The 14,323-nt window shown below is 36.1% G+C and overlaps 1 protein-coding gene across 3 annotated transcripts in view; it reads left to right on the top strand.

Moving 5' to 3' along the window:
* ATR (ATR serine/threonine kinase) overlaps positions 1–14,323 on the top strand; it is a 39,260-nt gene that overhangs the window by 11,350 nt on the left and 13,587 nt on the right. For all 3 annotated transcript variants that reach the window (XM_053952038.1, XM_053952039.1, XM_053952040.1), the window contains exons 15-31: positions 48–242; positions 586–771; positions 1,208–1,300; positions 2,663–2,793; positions 2,986–3,129; positions 4,002–4,095; positions 4,807–4,932; positions 6,326–6,532; positions 6,739–6,852; positions 7,777–7,892; positions 8,770–8,890; positions 9,768–9,905; positions 11,063–11,270; positions 11,791–11,969; positions 12,832–12,996; positions 13,347–13,438; positions 14,017–14,108. In XM_053952038.1, coding sequence (XP_053808013.1) covers positions 48–242; positions 586–771; positions 1,208–1,300; positions 2,663–2,793; positions 2,986–3,129; positions 4,002–4,095; positions 4,807–4,932; positions 6,326–6,532; positions 6,739–6,852; positions 7,777–7,892; positions 8,770–8,890; positions 9,768–9,905; positions 11,063–11,270; positions 11,791–11,969; positions 12,832–12,996; positions 13,347–13,438; positions 14,017–14,108 — 2,401 coding nt within the window. The remainder of the gene's footprint in view (positions 1–47; positions 243–585; positions 772–1,207; positions 1,301–2,662; positions 2,794–2,985; positions 3,130–4,001; positions 4,096–4,806; positions 4,933–6,325; positions 6,533–6,738; positions 6,853–7,776; positions 7,893–8,769; positions 8,891–9,767; positions 9,906–11,062; positions 11,271–11,790; positions 11,970–12,831; positions 12,997–13,346; positions 13,439–14,016; positions 14,109–14,323) is intronic.

A 14,323-nucleotide genomic window follows, 5' to 3' on the forward strand; every position in this document is an offset into this window, starting at 1 on the left:
GTTTGTTTGTTTGTTTTTTCCATTTACTGTATTTTTTTGTTTACCAGCGGACCCTGCAAGTTCTGCTTCCAGACCTTGCAGCCAAGGCCAGTCCTGCAGCCTCCACACTTATCAGAACCATAGCAAAGCAACTGAATGTGAACCGAAGAGAGATTTTAATCAATAACTTCAAATACATCTTCTCTCATTTGGTCTGTTCCTGCACCAAGGATGAGCTGGAGCGGGCACTGCATTACCTCAAGGTAAATTGGCATTTGCTGTTTCACCTGTACATTAGGAGCAGCAGTTGATGCATAGTGAGCTTTCTGCTTTATTTAAATTAAGGTATTGCAAAGCAGAGGTTAGGAAATTGCATAGGCAAAAATTTTGTTCTTATTGTTTATAATAATTTCCATTGGATCTGAGGAATGTTTCTAAGATATTTTATGAACGTAGCAAATTCTAAAAGCTTGGTTTGTCTAACATTGAGCTGTTTGAAAGCTTTTACTTTGGCTTCTATAACAAACCAACCAGAGCCCATTGCCTCCTGTCTCTCAGTGCTCTAATTACATTGTGATTAAATGAAGGCTTTGTGTTTGACTGTAGAATGAGACTGAGATAGAGCTGGGCAGCTTGCTGAGACAGGACTACCAGGGCCTGCATAACGAATTACTGCTGCGGCTCGGGGAGCACTACCAGCAAGTCTTCAATGGTTTGTCCATATTGGCTTCATTTGCCTCTCAGGATGATCCCTATCAGGGACCCAGGGAAATAACCTCACCAGAACAAATGGTAAGGACATCAAAATATTCATGCTCAGTTTTTTCAATAATTTCTTTTTGGCCATTGTGAGAGTGAAGACAATTTGCCATTCTCAGCATCGCTTATTTCAGGCAGAAAGTGGAAGAAAGGCTGACATTTCCTATTAAGTGTTTCTGTAACAGAGAGATCCATACCAAGTATGCATAAAACCAAATCAAAACAGAAAGTGCCCAAACAAACTAACAACACACATGTAAATCCTAACATCCTACAAAACAGCAAGACCCACACCCTAATAGGCATATCTGTCAATAGCACTGATATTTCTTAAGTAGTTATGTATTTGGGATTCTTCTCATATGTATTTCAGAATTAGCATTTCATACCCGCTTTTTAATTTCTTAGGCTTTGGAATGTGTTAATTGTAAGATTATTTGGGGTTTTAACTTTTTTTTCCTCTCCACAGGCTGATTATCTGCAACCTAAATTGCTTGGTATCTTGGCTTTTTTTAACATGCAGTTGTTGAGTTCCAGTGTTGGCATTGAGGATAAAAAAATGGTGTGTAAACTTAATTTTGAATATTAAAAATAAGCAAGGACTGTTGTAATATTCCAGACTTGTGTGATCATCCAACTGTCATGGGAGTCTCAAAGATACTAGGGTCCCAAAATGATTCTTTAAAACTGATGGTCTCATTGTGGGTACGACTTCTGTGTAAGCTCAAAAGTTCTTGATTTCTTTAATGGTCAGATAGTATATTACATATTTCAGTCAGACATGGTCTGTGCAACAAGTCAATCAACCAGGAATTATAGAGGAGAAATCCAAGTGTATGATTTTTAGTGTGTGAAGCAAACACAGTGGGAGGATGAGGGGATATGGCAGAAAACTGGAATTACTGTATGGGGTTATGTAAGGACACCAAAGGGTAAAGGTAAAGAAAAAAGATGTAAATCCAAGAGATTAGTTTTGAGATCCTTTAAACTTTGCTGTAGAGTGCATTTAGAGAAACTAGAGCTCACAGCTGGAGACAAAGTGAAAATTCTACTGAAGCAGTGCTTCTAACCACAAGACTGTCCTTTTACCTCCTCATGAGAGAGTGTAGATGATTTCTGCAGGAGGTTTTCAATGCTAGAATGTACATAACCTTTGTGTTGACAGACTGCATTTTCTCTGGTGTTTTTTTTTATTTTCAGATATTTATGTTAAAATGTTCTCGTTTTCATAGCCCCCTTTCTTCATGCTTTCTGAATTTCTTAATTTGTATAGCATTTCTATTGCTGCACCTGCTATTGTTTCTATCTTCTGTTTTTTGTTCTTGATGAGTTTCCCCTTGCATGACCTTTTCTCAAGCTCAGGTTTATTCCTGTGTTACTGATCTGTCATGCTGGACATTTTATTACCTTGTTTGGTGTAGTGTTACTGTGACTGAAATGTCTCCTGCATCTCAGTATTTCTATTCTGTCTTTCATAGACAACTGAGCTATTACCTGATCCCTGATGCTTGCCAGTCACTTCTGTGAGCAGTCAACTCTGTTGGGGTTTTCTTGGTTTGATTTTTCTTTTAAATGCAAGTTTGTTTATTTCCTCTATATTTCCTAAGCCTTCTCTTTTCAGCTTGGGATATATAGTTAATCATGTCTTATAACACACATCTGTAATCATTAACTCCTTAGTGTCCACAGTTTTTCTGTCATGATCTGCCAACACCCTAGATAATGTAGGGTTTTGTTACAATCTTATCATTAGAGATTCACCCCCTTTTCTTCTAAACCCAAATTCTTTATTAAAACATCAAACTAATTTTGATGTCTTAGAGTATGATTTCTTAAGCAAGGGTAGCCTGATTTTAATAGAAAATATAACTCCTACATGTTTTCCTGAGTATCTAATACACTAAAATGACTTTCATCTGTCTAGGCTTTAAACAGCCTGAGGTCTTTAATGACGCTTATGGGTCCCAAACACATCAGTTCTGTCAGAGTGAAGATGATGACCACGCTGAGAACAGCTCTGAGATACAAGGATGACTTCCCAGAACTGTGTTGCAGGTGAACTGATGGTGCACCCAAACAGTGACATCCCTGCTATTTCTGTCCTTTAATATACTGTTTGGTTTTGTTCTGGACAGTAATCTAAACCACAGTGCTGAAATAGCTTAAAGTGCTTCTCATGACTCACCTGAAATGTTTCCTGCAGAGAAAAGCATCGATTATATTGTTTTGTTGCCTTTTCTTGTTTAGAGCCTGGGATTGCTTTGTTCGAAGTCTGGACCATTCCTACCTCGGCTCCTTGCTCAGCCATGTTATAGTCGTGTTATTGCCCCTCATACATATCCAACCCAAGGAAACCACAGCAATATTCCACTTCCTCATAGTGGAGAACAGGTACTGCACAAAATATTTTCAGTTACATGCTTTAAATCTTTCACCAGGAATGGGGGTAGCCCTAAGTTCAAGTCATCCAGCACTGAGATGAGAAAACTTATTTTTCTGCTAAATAGTTGTTGTTCTATAAAATCGCCCCTCCTCTAAATTGTATTGAGGTCTTGAAATGTAACAAGTGATAGCCTTATCTGAAATGGGGTTTTTATATTGTGCTTATAAATATATACGGTGCTGTGGCCAAGTTACAACCCATTTGGACACTGAAGCCTGCCAGGTTTTCTTCAGTGTGTTTATTGTGCTGATATGGAAAATTACTTCCCTCTACAGAATTATGATGATTGCTAACATTTGCTCTAAGCTAAAGAGAAGTGTACAAAATTGGAAATGGGGAGGAAATGAGTTCTTTGTTTTCTTCAATAATTAGAGGTATAATTATGAAGTGCACAGATTATTATGTTGAGTAAGGTTTCATACATTCCATTCAAATGGTCACACCAACTGAAAATAAAATCAAAGTTTAATACAAAATAAAATACCTAATTCTCATAACTTAACCTTTTTGAAGATAAGATTGAGTCATAATTCTTTTTCATCTTACATTTTATGGCTTAAAAGGGTTTTTTTTAGGAATGTTGATACTTAATACCTTGATTGCTTTTGATGGGTTTTCATTTTTCTTGCATTGTATCATACCAACAGTTTTCCCAATAAAAGGTAGTAATAGGAATAATAAGGCTCTTGTAGAAGGCCATAGTAGCAATATTGAAAGAGATTTCTTCATTGCTTTATTTTGATGGGGTTTTAGGGTTCTTTTGGATTCGACTGATGTTTGCCATATTCTTTGCAATATTTTTTTTTTTTATAACTATTAGGGATGCAGTACGAGACTTTCTACATGAAATATATTTTCTACCTGACCTTCCAGAACTAAAAGAAGTTCAGGTTGTCCTTCAGGAATACAGAAAGGTACAGCTTCTTTTATTTATTTGCTTGGCTTTGTTGCATAAAATGAATTCATGACAACTGAGGAAAACATGTAAAGTGTATTGCTAAGTGGAAATATATTTATCTGCCTGTGATACACAAAATAGGTTTTGTGTATCACAGGCATAGTTTGAAGCTGGTTCTGATCCTTGTTTAGGAATGAAATATACTCATGTTCAACATTCTTGTTTCTGTAGCATCTTCCTGAACCCTGACTTTTCTTCTCTTTTGTGACAGATTTTAGGATGAGAAGTGAACAGTTTTAGCTATGGCCATATGCCTTTACAGGGAGCAAAGTTTGTCTCTTCTTAGGAGTACTCTATGGTCCATTTCATTTGCTTGTCCTCAGAATGATTAGGTAATAGATGGGAAGTAGCAATTACTTTGTGGGAGTGATATAACAAAAGTAGAAATTAATTTGATTTTAGGCAGACTTTAAGCAAAGCATTTTCTTCTGATTTTATAATTTTTTATTTACCCAAAAGTAAAATATAGCACATTTTTGAGTAAAACATTTCTAAAAATAGGCAAGAAGACAATGGTATATAGGTATAGGTGAGAATGTGAGCAAAAAGGCAGTTGTTTCCATGTATTCTTGCTTGTGTTCTTTGAGATGCTGTTCAGTTGTATTCCTATTATACTTTCTGTCATATTCCTCTTACACTTCACTTGAACTTCTTATGTTATGCTCAGGAATCCTCCAAAAGCACAGACCTGCAGACAGCCCTGCAGCTGTCTATGAGAGCTATTCAGCACGAGAATGTGGATGTTCGGATTCATGCACTTACCAGCCTGAAAGAAACATTGTATAGGAACCAGGTATGAAAACCTCCTTCAGTAGAACTAAAAATAAATCAAATTAGCATCTGGACCAAAAGTCTAAAACTCCTTGTTGTTACAGGGTGTTCACTTGAACTGAGTTATTCTCCTCAGTTCATTAAGTTGTTTCTTTATATTACGGGGAAAATAGATTCTTTTTCATGACACCACCATGTAGGTGGGCTTTCAAATCCTTCAAATCTTTGTGATGCTGATTTAGCAAGGCTAGTGTACTTTTTTATTTCAATTCTGAGGAAAGATGTATCTAAAAAGTCCATTGCAGCAATTTATTATCTGGACTTATTGTCTGTTTAGGGCATGTATGGCTTTTGCATCAGGAGCCTCATACATAAAAGCAAGAGTGTGTGTGTGTGTCATATATGAAAGAATTAAGATGTGCTTGGACCACCTTAGACCTTCTTTTTTTTCCTCTTCCTTCTTTGTCTTCTACCCTCTAAAATTGGAATCCATTGATCATATTCAAAAAGATTTTATAGTGAAGACACTGCTTTACAATTCTGTGTGGTTATTAGCCCAAAGGGTGTATGTGACCCATTAGAAAAAGTAATAAATCTGTACCCTTAGTAATTATAAGATTGTGAGATGCTCTTTAGCCAGAAATTAAAAAAAAAAAATCCAACTAAAAGAACAAACAATCATTGTGTGTGCTCCTGGCCAACCAGTAATTCTTGCAGCTCAGGTCAGCAAAATCCTGCCATGTCTTGCTGAGTTAGAGATCTAGCAAAATAATTGAGATAAATCAAACTTAATTAGTTCCACAGCTTGTGGAACTATTTGCTCTGTTATGTTGGCTGTGGTTTCAGTTTTCATTAAGCATAACAATGACAAACATCTTGATTTTTTTCTGTATTTGGACTAAATGTGAAACTGAGGAGTAAAAGCTGGGCCAAAGCAAAAAAAGAAAGAACACCCAATTAAAATGATGGACATTGATCAAAGGACTTGAAACCCTGGGCTTTGTAGGACTTGAGGGTGACGAAATGTCCAAGAAATGACAAATAATAGGAATAGAAATGGCAGCAAACCTAGAAGGTATGACTACAGTTGCATGACAGAAATGGGGAGGAAGTCTTGGAACACATAAGAAGAGGGATGAGTAAGTGAAAAAGATAACATAGAAAAGAGGTAAAACAGAGAAGGAAAATGATGTTAGTAGAGAGGTGCATGATAATGAAATACAACATTGGCCATGACAGCATTATTAACTGAGGCCCAAATCTCTCACACATTTGTTTAGTCCTTCCTAGGGTGAGAAGCAGATTAGTGCAATTGGACTGTAGTTACAATCTGAACTCATGGCTAAATGAAGATTTCCAAGATTATTTATAAATACAGTTGTAGAATAACTCATCTTTATTATCCATCTTCCTAGGAAGAATTGATCAAGTATGTTACAGACAGTGAAACCGTGGAGCCAGTCATCTCCCAGCTGGTAACAGTGCTTCTCATTGGCTGCCAGGATGCAAATTCCCAGGCACGACTGCTCTGTGGAGAATGTTTAGGTGAGCTGGGAGCCATAGATCCTGGCAGGCTCGATTTTTCAACAAGTGAAACTCAAGGAAAACACTTTACATTTGTGGTAAGAAGCATTGCAGTAGTATTTTGTTTAGCATTAGGGGTCTTCTAAAAGTCCTTGGGAGGAGGGAACCTCTTCTCTCTAGACTCTTTGAAAATCTGGACTTGCTGTCTCCCCTAAAACAGTTTAGAGTTACGCTTCCAAGTGATTATTTAAAGATACAGCTATTACTCTGTTTTAGTAAAACTGGCATTCTGTTTGTGATTAAGGCTGGAGTGGAAGATCCAAATTTTGCCTATGGATTGTTAATGGAATTGACCAGAGCTTTCCTTGCTTATGCTGACAATGTTCGTGCTCAGGATTCTGCAGCATATGCAATTCAGGTAAGATATGTGGTTAGATCCTACTTTTATTTCACAGATTATTTTCTGTAACATTGAATTTAGAACTATGCAATACAAATTTTCATTTTGAAGCATATGTTTAAGTATTTGAAACTTCATCCTGTAACAGGTTTCATTTGGAAAGTACACTTAGTATTCTGGGTAGTTCTCAAATAAGATAGATCTGTTTGCTTTTGTGTCACAATATTTTAGGAGACATCTGATGTTTCAGAGGTAACTAGCAGTCCATACACAGGGATTAAGGAGTAATCCTGAGAGTGACTTAGAATTAGTTCAGGTGGCACAGGCAGAAATGAAAAGCAGTGTTCCTATGATGGTTTCTGCTTACACGTCTTAGAAGTAAGTGAAAGGGAGCCTACCCTTATTTTCAGGCTCTAGTCTTTTGTGCTGGTTTTATTTAGTGGATGGGGGTTTTTGGTTTCTTTTTTGTTCTTGGTGTTTTTGATGTTTAATATCTTCGTGAAAACTTTGGGATAGTTCTTTAGTCCAGGAGAAAATAGATGGCCCTATGTAGTCAGCAGGATAAAAATTTTATTAGCATTTGCACAAGATTGTGCACTCCCTGCACAAGGAGGAATCAGACTAAATTCTAGTCCTGGTTTATTGGCAGATGTGAAGAATGCAAGATAATATGGTCCAAACACCAGCTGGAGAATCTGGGGAATCAGTAGTTGAAATGAAAATTTGCCTGGTAACAGGGGATGAACAGTGCTGGATAACGGTTTTTTAGTTATGATTTCTGAATTAAGCATCCATAACTTCTCTCCCATTACCTATCATAGAATCATTCAGATTGGAAAGATCATGTCATATACACTGGGTTTTGGTCATATGCACGAGGTTTTGTACTGTGGTCATGAAAATTCTCAGTGCTAACTTGGTGATGCAACCATGCCTTTTCAGGAGTTACTGTCCATCTATGACTGTAGAGAGACAAACACTGATTGCCCTGGCTCCAGGCTTTGGAGGAGGTTTCCTGAGCATGTGCAGGAGATCTTGGAACCTCACTTAAACACACGGTATATGACAGTTTAAGGAATGGCTTTTCATAACACATCTGTTTGGTTTTTTCTCCAGGCTAGTATTAACCCTATATGGTTTTGTGACTCTCACTCTTCTGGGAAGAGTGATATGTATATATACAAAATTGAAATAAGGTCTTTCTACTAAAAGCTGAATTATTACTTACTTGAATGTAATTCTCTCTAAATCAACCAAACAAATCTCAGAGCTCATACTTTGCCCAGGTCTGCCCGTTTGTCCTTAGAGCATTGACTTTTATGATGTTCTGAAACTTTTGTTTTTCTTTCCCCTCTACTCAAATCTACTAGCATCCTATTATTCCTACCTTCTACAGAAGTAGAAGGAGCTCACTGAGTTTTAATTTGACTTTTTCTTCACATTATTTTTATCATTACTTCAATAAAATGAAACTTCAAATTATGTTGGTGTCTTAACTTGAAATAATCAATGTTTCCCTTCTATTTCCTCATGAAGACAGTCATGCTTACCCGTGATAAGCTTTACCTTTTTAGAAAACAGACTTTTTGGCATTTCTCAGCTTTCATGTGTGCTCTGTGTTTTTCCTGTCAAGAACATAGTACTGAAATATTTATCAAACTTCATTTCTTAAAACTGATTACAAATAGCACTTTAAAATATACTTACAAGCAACCTAACAAGTTATGAGAATTTTTTTTTCATATTTAATTTTAAAAGGGTCTAGAATAAAAGATGCTGACTTCTGAAAGTGGGGGTTTTAATTCTATTTTTAAAGATTCAGAAGACAGAACTTAATAGTGCTCCAGTGAGGAAATTGCATAACTAACAGTGTGCTATTTCTTACTATATTAAATGAAAAGGTAGTTTTATTAAATGGATATTTCACAATTACAGGTACAAGAGTTATCAGAAGGCTGTAAACTGGTCTAAGGTGAAGAAGCCAATTTACTTAAGCAAATTAGGTGATAATTTTGCAGAATGGTCAGCAACTTGGGCAGGTTATCTTATAACAAAGGTAAGAAAAGAAATCTTTCTTTAAGGCTCTTTGCAAGACAGTTCTTGAACCTCATTTCAGTTTCTGCAGGTCAGGGATGGATGGGGAGAATATGTCTGTTGGCTACAGGCCTCTTACAGGACTTTCCTGCTTCTTCAGCAGGGTGCTGCACTCCCCCTTTTCTAGCACTGCTTCCTGGCGAGGCTTCACAGGCAGTGGCAAAGCTAAAAATCAAGGAAACTTGTCTTTGTCCTGACATTCTTGTGAAACTGGGGGCACAGACAAATGCCTGTGAAAAGTGTCTGAAATGCTTCTGGATTTACCTTCTCAGTTTCGGAAAGATTTCCCTGCAGGTCCATAGTCCCAGTACATAAAAAGTACTTGTATCTTCTTTTTCTTTTCCCTTTACAGTATCTAAGTGACCCACTGAAAATGTCACTTCCAAATCAGACACTGTTAAAAGTGAATTGAATTACAATAGCTCAGTAATTACACTGTCCTCTTTCAGACAGAGTAGAATTAAATGTCTTCATAATATCCTACTTTCTGCAGGCTTTTAAGGGCAGAAGAGAGGCTGAGTGTAGTGGCAGACTCTCAGTCTTAAGTTTTTTTCTATGGCCAGTGCAAGTTCACAATGGTGTAGATCACATGGAGAAGTGGAAATGTAAGCAGTGCTTACCTGTCTTTTTGCTGTCAGCAGTTGCTACATGTAATAGCAGCTGCCATCTGGTATCCCTGTTGCAGATTTAAGTCTGATGAACCTTCTGCAGGAGACAGGTATCTTGAAGTTATTTGATGGACTAGAATTTGTGTTCATCAACAAAAGGAAATCTATTGATTGTTCATGTATTTGCACTTTTGTAATGATGCTCTTCCTGGAAATAATATTTTTCTGTAGGTGAGACATGATCTTGCCAGAAAAGTTTTTGATTGCTGCAGTATTATGATGAAAAATGACTATAAAGTGACAATTTATCTGCTTCCACACATCCTTGTTTATGTTTTGTTGGGATGCAGTCAAGAGGATCAGCAAGAGGTGAGATGTGTAAGATGGTAGTATTTTTCACAGAAATGATCAGGAGCTGTTCTTCAAGAGAGCTGCTTAGCTCTGTAGGCGTACGTGAATAAATTATTCAGGTGTTAAACTCCTTTTTGTGTATTAATAATAGAAGTAATAATATAAATTTTCTGTCAGGGTTTTGAATATACTCATAAAAGTTTGTGTTGGAACACAATCTGCAGATTTCCATCAGTTGGCCTGGGATTAGATATTGTGTAGTTAATTACGACTGCAGTAACATCAACAGCTGGAGTGGTACAAAGAGGAAGTGTGCAACAAAAACAGCCAGTAAATTGAACTTGTATAATTCCAAGAATTCAGACTCGTAATTTTTTCCTCTTCTTTGCATACAATTATAGTTTCAGTGGATAAACTATTCAGCTGCCAGATTCATGGGGAGCAGGATATGTAGATGTGTTGTAGCAAAGCAGGGCTGGGGGAGAAGTCATCCTGTTTTCCTTCAGTTGAGCTGTCAGTGCATGTGTCCAAGTGCTGCCATTTTTACTGGGAGCAGCACATATATGTACAGAGAGATGCAAGTTTGCAAGGACTCTTTGTAAGCATGTCCTGGGTGAGATGAAGGAATTAGAAGATACTGAAAAGTATAACTTACATTCAATTAATTTGAAATTTCACAGCTAAAATATTTGTGTTTAAATATTGTGGGTGTATAGAGGCATGTGATGATTTTTCCTCTGTGAGCAAGTAATCCACAATAAGCATCTGTTATTTATGTTAGCTAGTATTTTATAGACTAAACCAAACAGAAACAGATACTTTGTCATGGCATTTATTTAAACAGAAGCAAAAAGGTAGATCTGTAATCTTGTATCCAGTAGATAGCTTTATTCTTACCAAATCTTGAAGTATTGTATTTGTAGAAGAGATGCAGTAGCATTTGTTGTGTCTTGAAACCTCAAGACTTTCTCCCTGTATGGAATCCCTTAACAACAGCTGCTACTTGGTTTGCCATTTCTTCCTTTTGAGATTGAGAGACAAGATCATGAAAATAATCTCCAAATTATTAAAACATACACTTAAAATATCTAGTATTTTAGATTGACTTTGGTGTTAATTGCTGTTTATTGCTATTTTGCTGCAGGTATGACACTTTATCTTTTACCTTTGTGTAGGTTTACATGGAGATTATGGCTGTTCTGAAACACGATGACCAGTCCAGCAGGAGACTTGAGGACAGCGCATCTGATCTGAGCCAGCTGAGCACACAGACAGTGTTCTCCATGCTGGATCATCTCACTCAGTGGGCGAGACACAAGTTTCAAATACTCATTGCTGAGAAAAATGCTGGCAAGTCTAGCAAAGACAGAAGTGATCTAAAAAGTGAGGGATGCTTATTTTATTTTAAATGGCATTAACATTATTCAAAGAAGAATTTTATTTATGTTTGCAGCTTCACATGGTGACCATTTACAAATGCTGTATTAGTAAAATATGTAATCCCTTTTGTGATTTCTTAATGTCATATTGCAATTTCCACCCCTTCTACCCCAGATGGATTGTTCTGAATGCCTGTTCCAAGAAATACACATTTAAAATTTCAACAATGTAATGTTCATTTCTTGATAGTTTTCTAAACATTCCGTTTAACTGAATATAATATATATTATATATAATATATAACATAAAATATATAATAGTCTGTGCTGTCTTGCAAGATGTAGAAAGTTCACCAGAATTGTTTTAAATGAATTATTGTTGACAGAAGAGAAAACCACGTTCTGTAATTAGTATAGTGATCTCACTATATTGTTAAATGAGTTAATTAAATTTTGATGCATAGGTAATTCTTATAAATGAAACCTCAGTTGACAAACTTTTTATTTTGTCTTTTTTTCAACAGCATCAAGTGAGGACTATGGAGAATATCAAAATGTGACGCGTTTCCTAGACCTCATTCCCCAGGATACGCTGGCTGTAGCCTCCTTTCGTTCCAAGGCTTACACCAGGGCTGTGATGCACTTTGAATCATTTATAACAGAGAAGAAACAAAATATTCAGGAACATCTTGGATTTCTTCAGGTTCTGAAGTTCTTTTTGTATTTTTGTTTTTTATTTTTATTAAATGTGTATGATAAATAAAGATTTGTCAAATTCTTCTTTGTGATGGGAAGAAAAAAATATTTATTTGGGCACTTGTTAAATACAGCTGTTTAGTCATCTGTGTTTCAGTGATATTTAGTACTTTCTCTTGCTTGGCATGCTTCCTATATGAAAAGGAATTAATAGCTTTTTATTGTATAATAAAAGATTGTAAATTCCTGAAAAAAATTAAATGTGGGTTTGTTGATAGGATAACATTTATTGCTTTGAAGTTGGCTCTATGCCTTTTGCCAGAAAATACAGCCAACTATAATAATAATAAAAAAAAAAGCCAGGTACATTTGAAAAAATTCTAAGTGGCTTATTCTAAAGTAGAAAATGAGCCAATGCTAAAGGTGTTGCAAATTATAGAAATTCTTTTCAAGAAGTATTTTAACCTGTGGGATGATCCTGTTTGTGAATCCCTAGGGTTTATATTCCTCAGTGGCACTTCAAATTTGAAAAAAACTTAGTATGTTGCTTTTTCACCAAAAGTAATCATCCTTATGCTATCATGTAATAATAAGATATTTATTTTGCTCTTCATACAGTTGGTTTCAGGTAACTTCACGTGTTACTCTATCAATACTATGAGATCATAAATATTACTGTATACTAAGAAGAAGTAGGGCTCAACTTTGGCAGGAACCTGACAAAACTGACATCTTCAATGAAAATTTATTGCCAATGAATCCTACAGAGTAGTGTGTGCTCCATGTTCAAGAAGTTCTATGATTCTGCAGGTTATCTATAAAATAACTTCTTGTTTTTAATGGCCACGTCCAATTCTGTTTGAATACAGAAATTGTATGCTGCTATGCACGAGCCAGATGGAGTGGCTGGGGTGAGCGCCATTCGGAAAGCAGAGCCGTCTCTCAAAGAACAAATCCTTGAACATGAAAGTATTGGCTTGTTAAGAGATGCAACAGCTTGCTATGATAGGGCTATCCAACTGGAACCTGATCAGGTAAATAAACTTTCTTTTTTAATAAATATAATTATTATTTTTCATCTTACTGGCTCACAGATGACTAAGGCAAAAAAAGGTCTTCAGAATATTTAAGTAAAATAGGAATCTAAGTGTTTATTGTGCCAGTTGCTAAATAATTATTGCTGTTGGAAGTAGCTTATGAACTGAAACAACTATTTTACTGGATTTTTTGAATGTTCATTTATCTTACGGTGCAATTAGTTATGCTTTTTTGTATTCTAAAAACCACCCAAATGAGCATATTTCTTCCTTCAGATTGCCATGAGTTTCATTAATGTGTATGTGGGGCTTTCATTTGTTGTTTTGGTTTTTTTTCCTCTTTCTAGATCATTCACTATCATGGTGCAGTGAAGTCCATGTTAGGCCTTGGTCAGTTATCTGCTGTAATAACTCAGGTCAATGGAGTGCTTGCAAACAGGTACTGTAAGCATCTAATACACAGTTCATTTGAATAATATGAAGCTCTGGTATAAATCTCTGCCTCAGTAGCCATTTCTGCTCATTATCAAACGTCGGAGGCTTATTAAACATAATTGAATTAGCAGTGTGAAGCTAGAAAACTTTGAGTGCTTTATCTATAAATTATTTATTTCAGGAAGTCCAGAAATTTTCATAGTTCTTGTCTGCACTGTGTGCAGTGTTGGAATGTGCTTTAATTTCTTAGGTAGGATTTTTGCATTGTTTCCCATGTCACTGATTCCATTGGTATTCTTTAGTCTAATAGGTAGATGGATTAAAAGCTGGTAGTTTTTGATGTGTACCACAGAAGTTAAATACACTCTTTGGAGGTTGCATTTGTGGGATCATGTTGCACAGATCTTATTTGTTATTAGTGCATGTCCTTTGGTTTTACTGACTTTCTTTAGAAGCAAGCTTATCTTGCCTCTTTTCAAGTAAGAAAAGTTTTATGTAAAGAACACTTGCTAATGTAATGTAGGATTAACATACTGAGAGGAGACAGCACGAAATTGTATTGCCTTTGTTTTCTTTTAATAGGTCTGAATGGATTTCTGAGTTGAACACTTACAGAGTGGAAGCAGCCTGGAAACTATCACAATGGGATTTACTGGAAAATTATTTGGCTTCAGGTAAGTTATCATTACATAAAAGTATTAATACTTTATTGCATTTCTGAACAATTGTACGTTTTAGTTTAATCATCTTGAATTAAGGGGTAGCTATTGTCATTTGATTTGAATTTCACTGGTAGGAAGGTTGGTTCTGACTGTGTTCTGGATTTTGTAACTGAATTTGACTGTAACCTGTATAGTCTTTGAGCAGAAGTTTCGAGTGTGTGTATCTT

This window comes from Vidua chalybeata, chromosome 10 (assembly GCF_026979565.1).
Source record: "Vidua chalybeata isolate OUT-0048 chromosome 10, bVidCha1 merged haplotype, whole genome shotgun sequence".
NCBI lineage: Eukaryota > Metazoa > Chordata > Aves > Passeriformes > Viduidae > Vidua > Vidua chalybeata.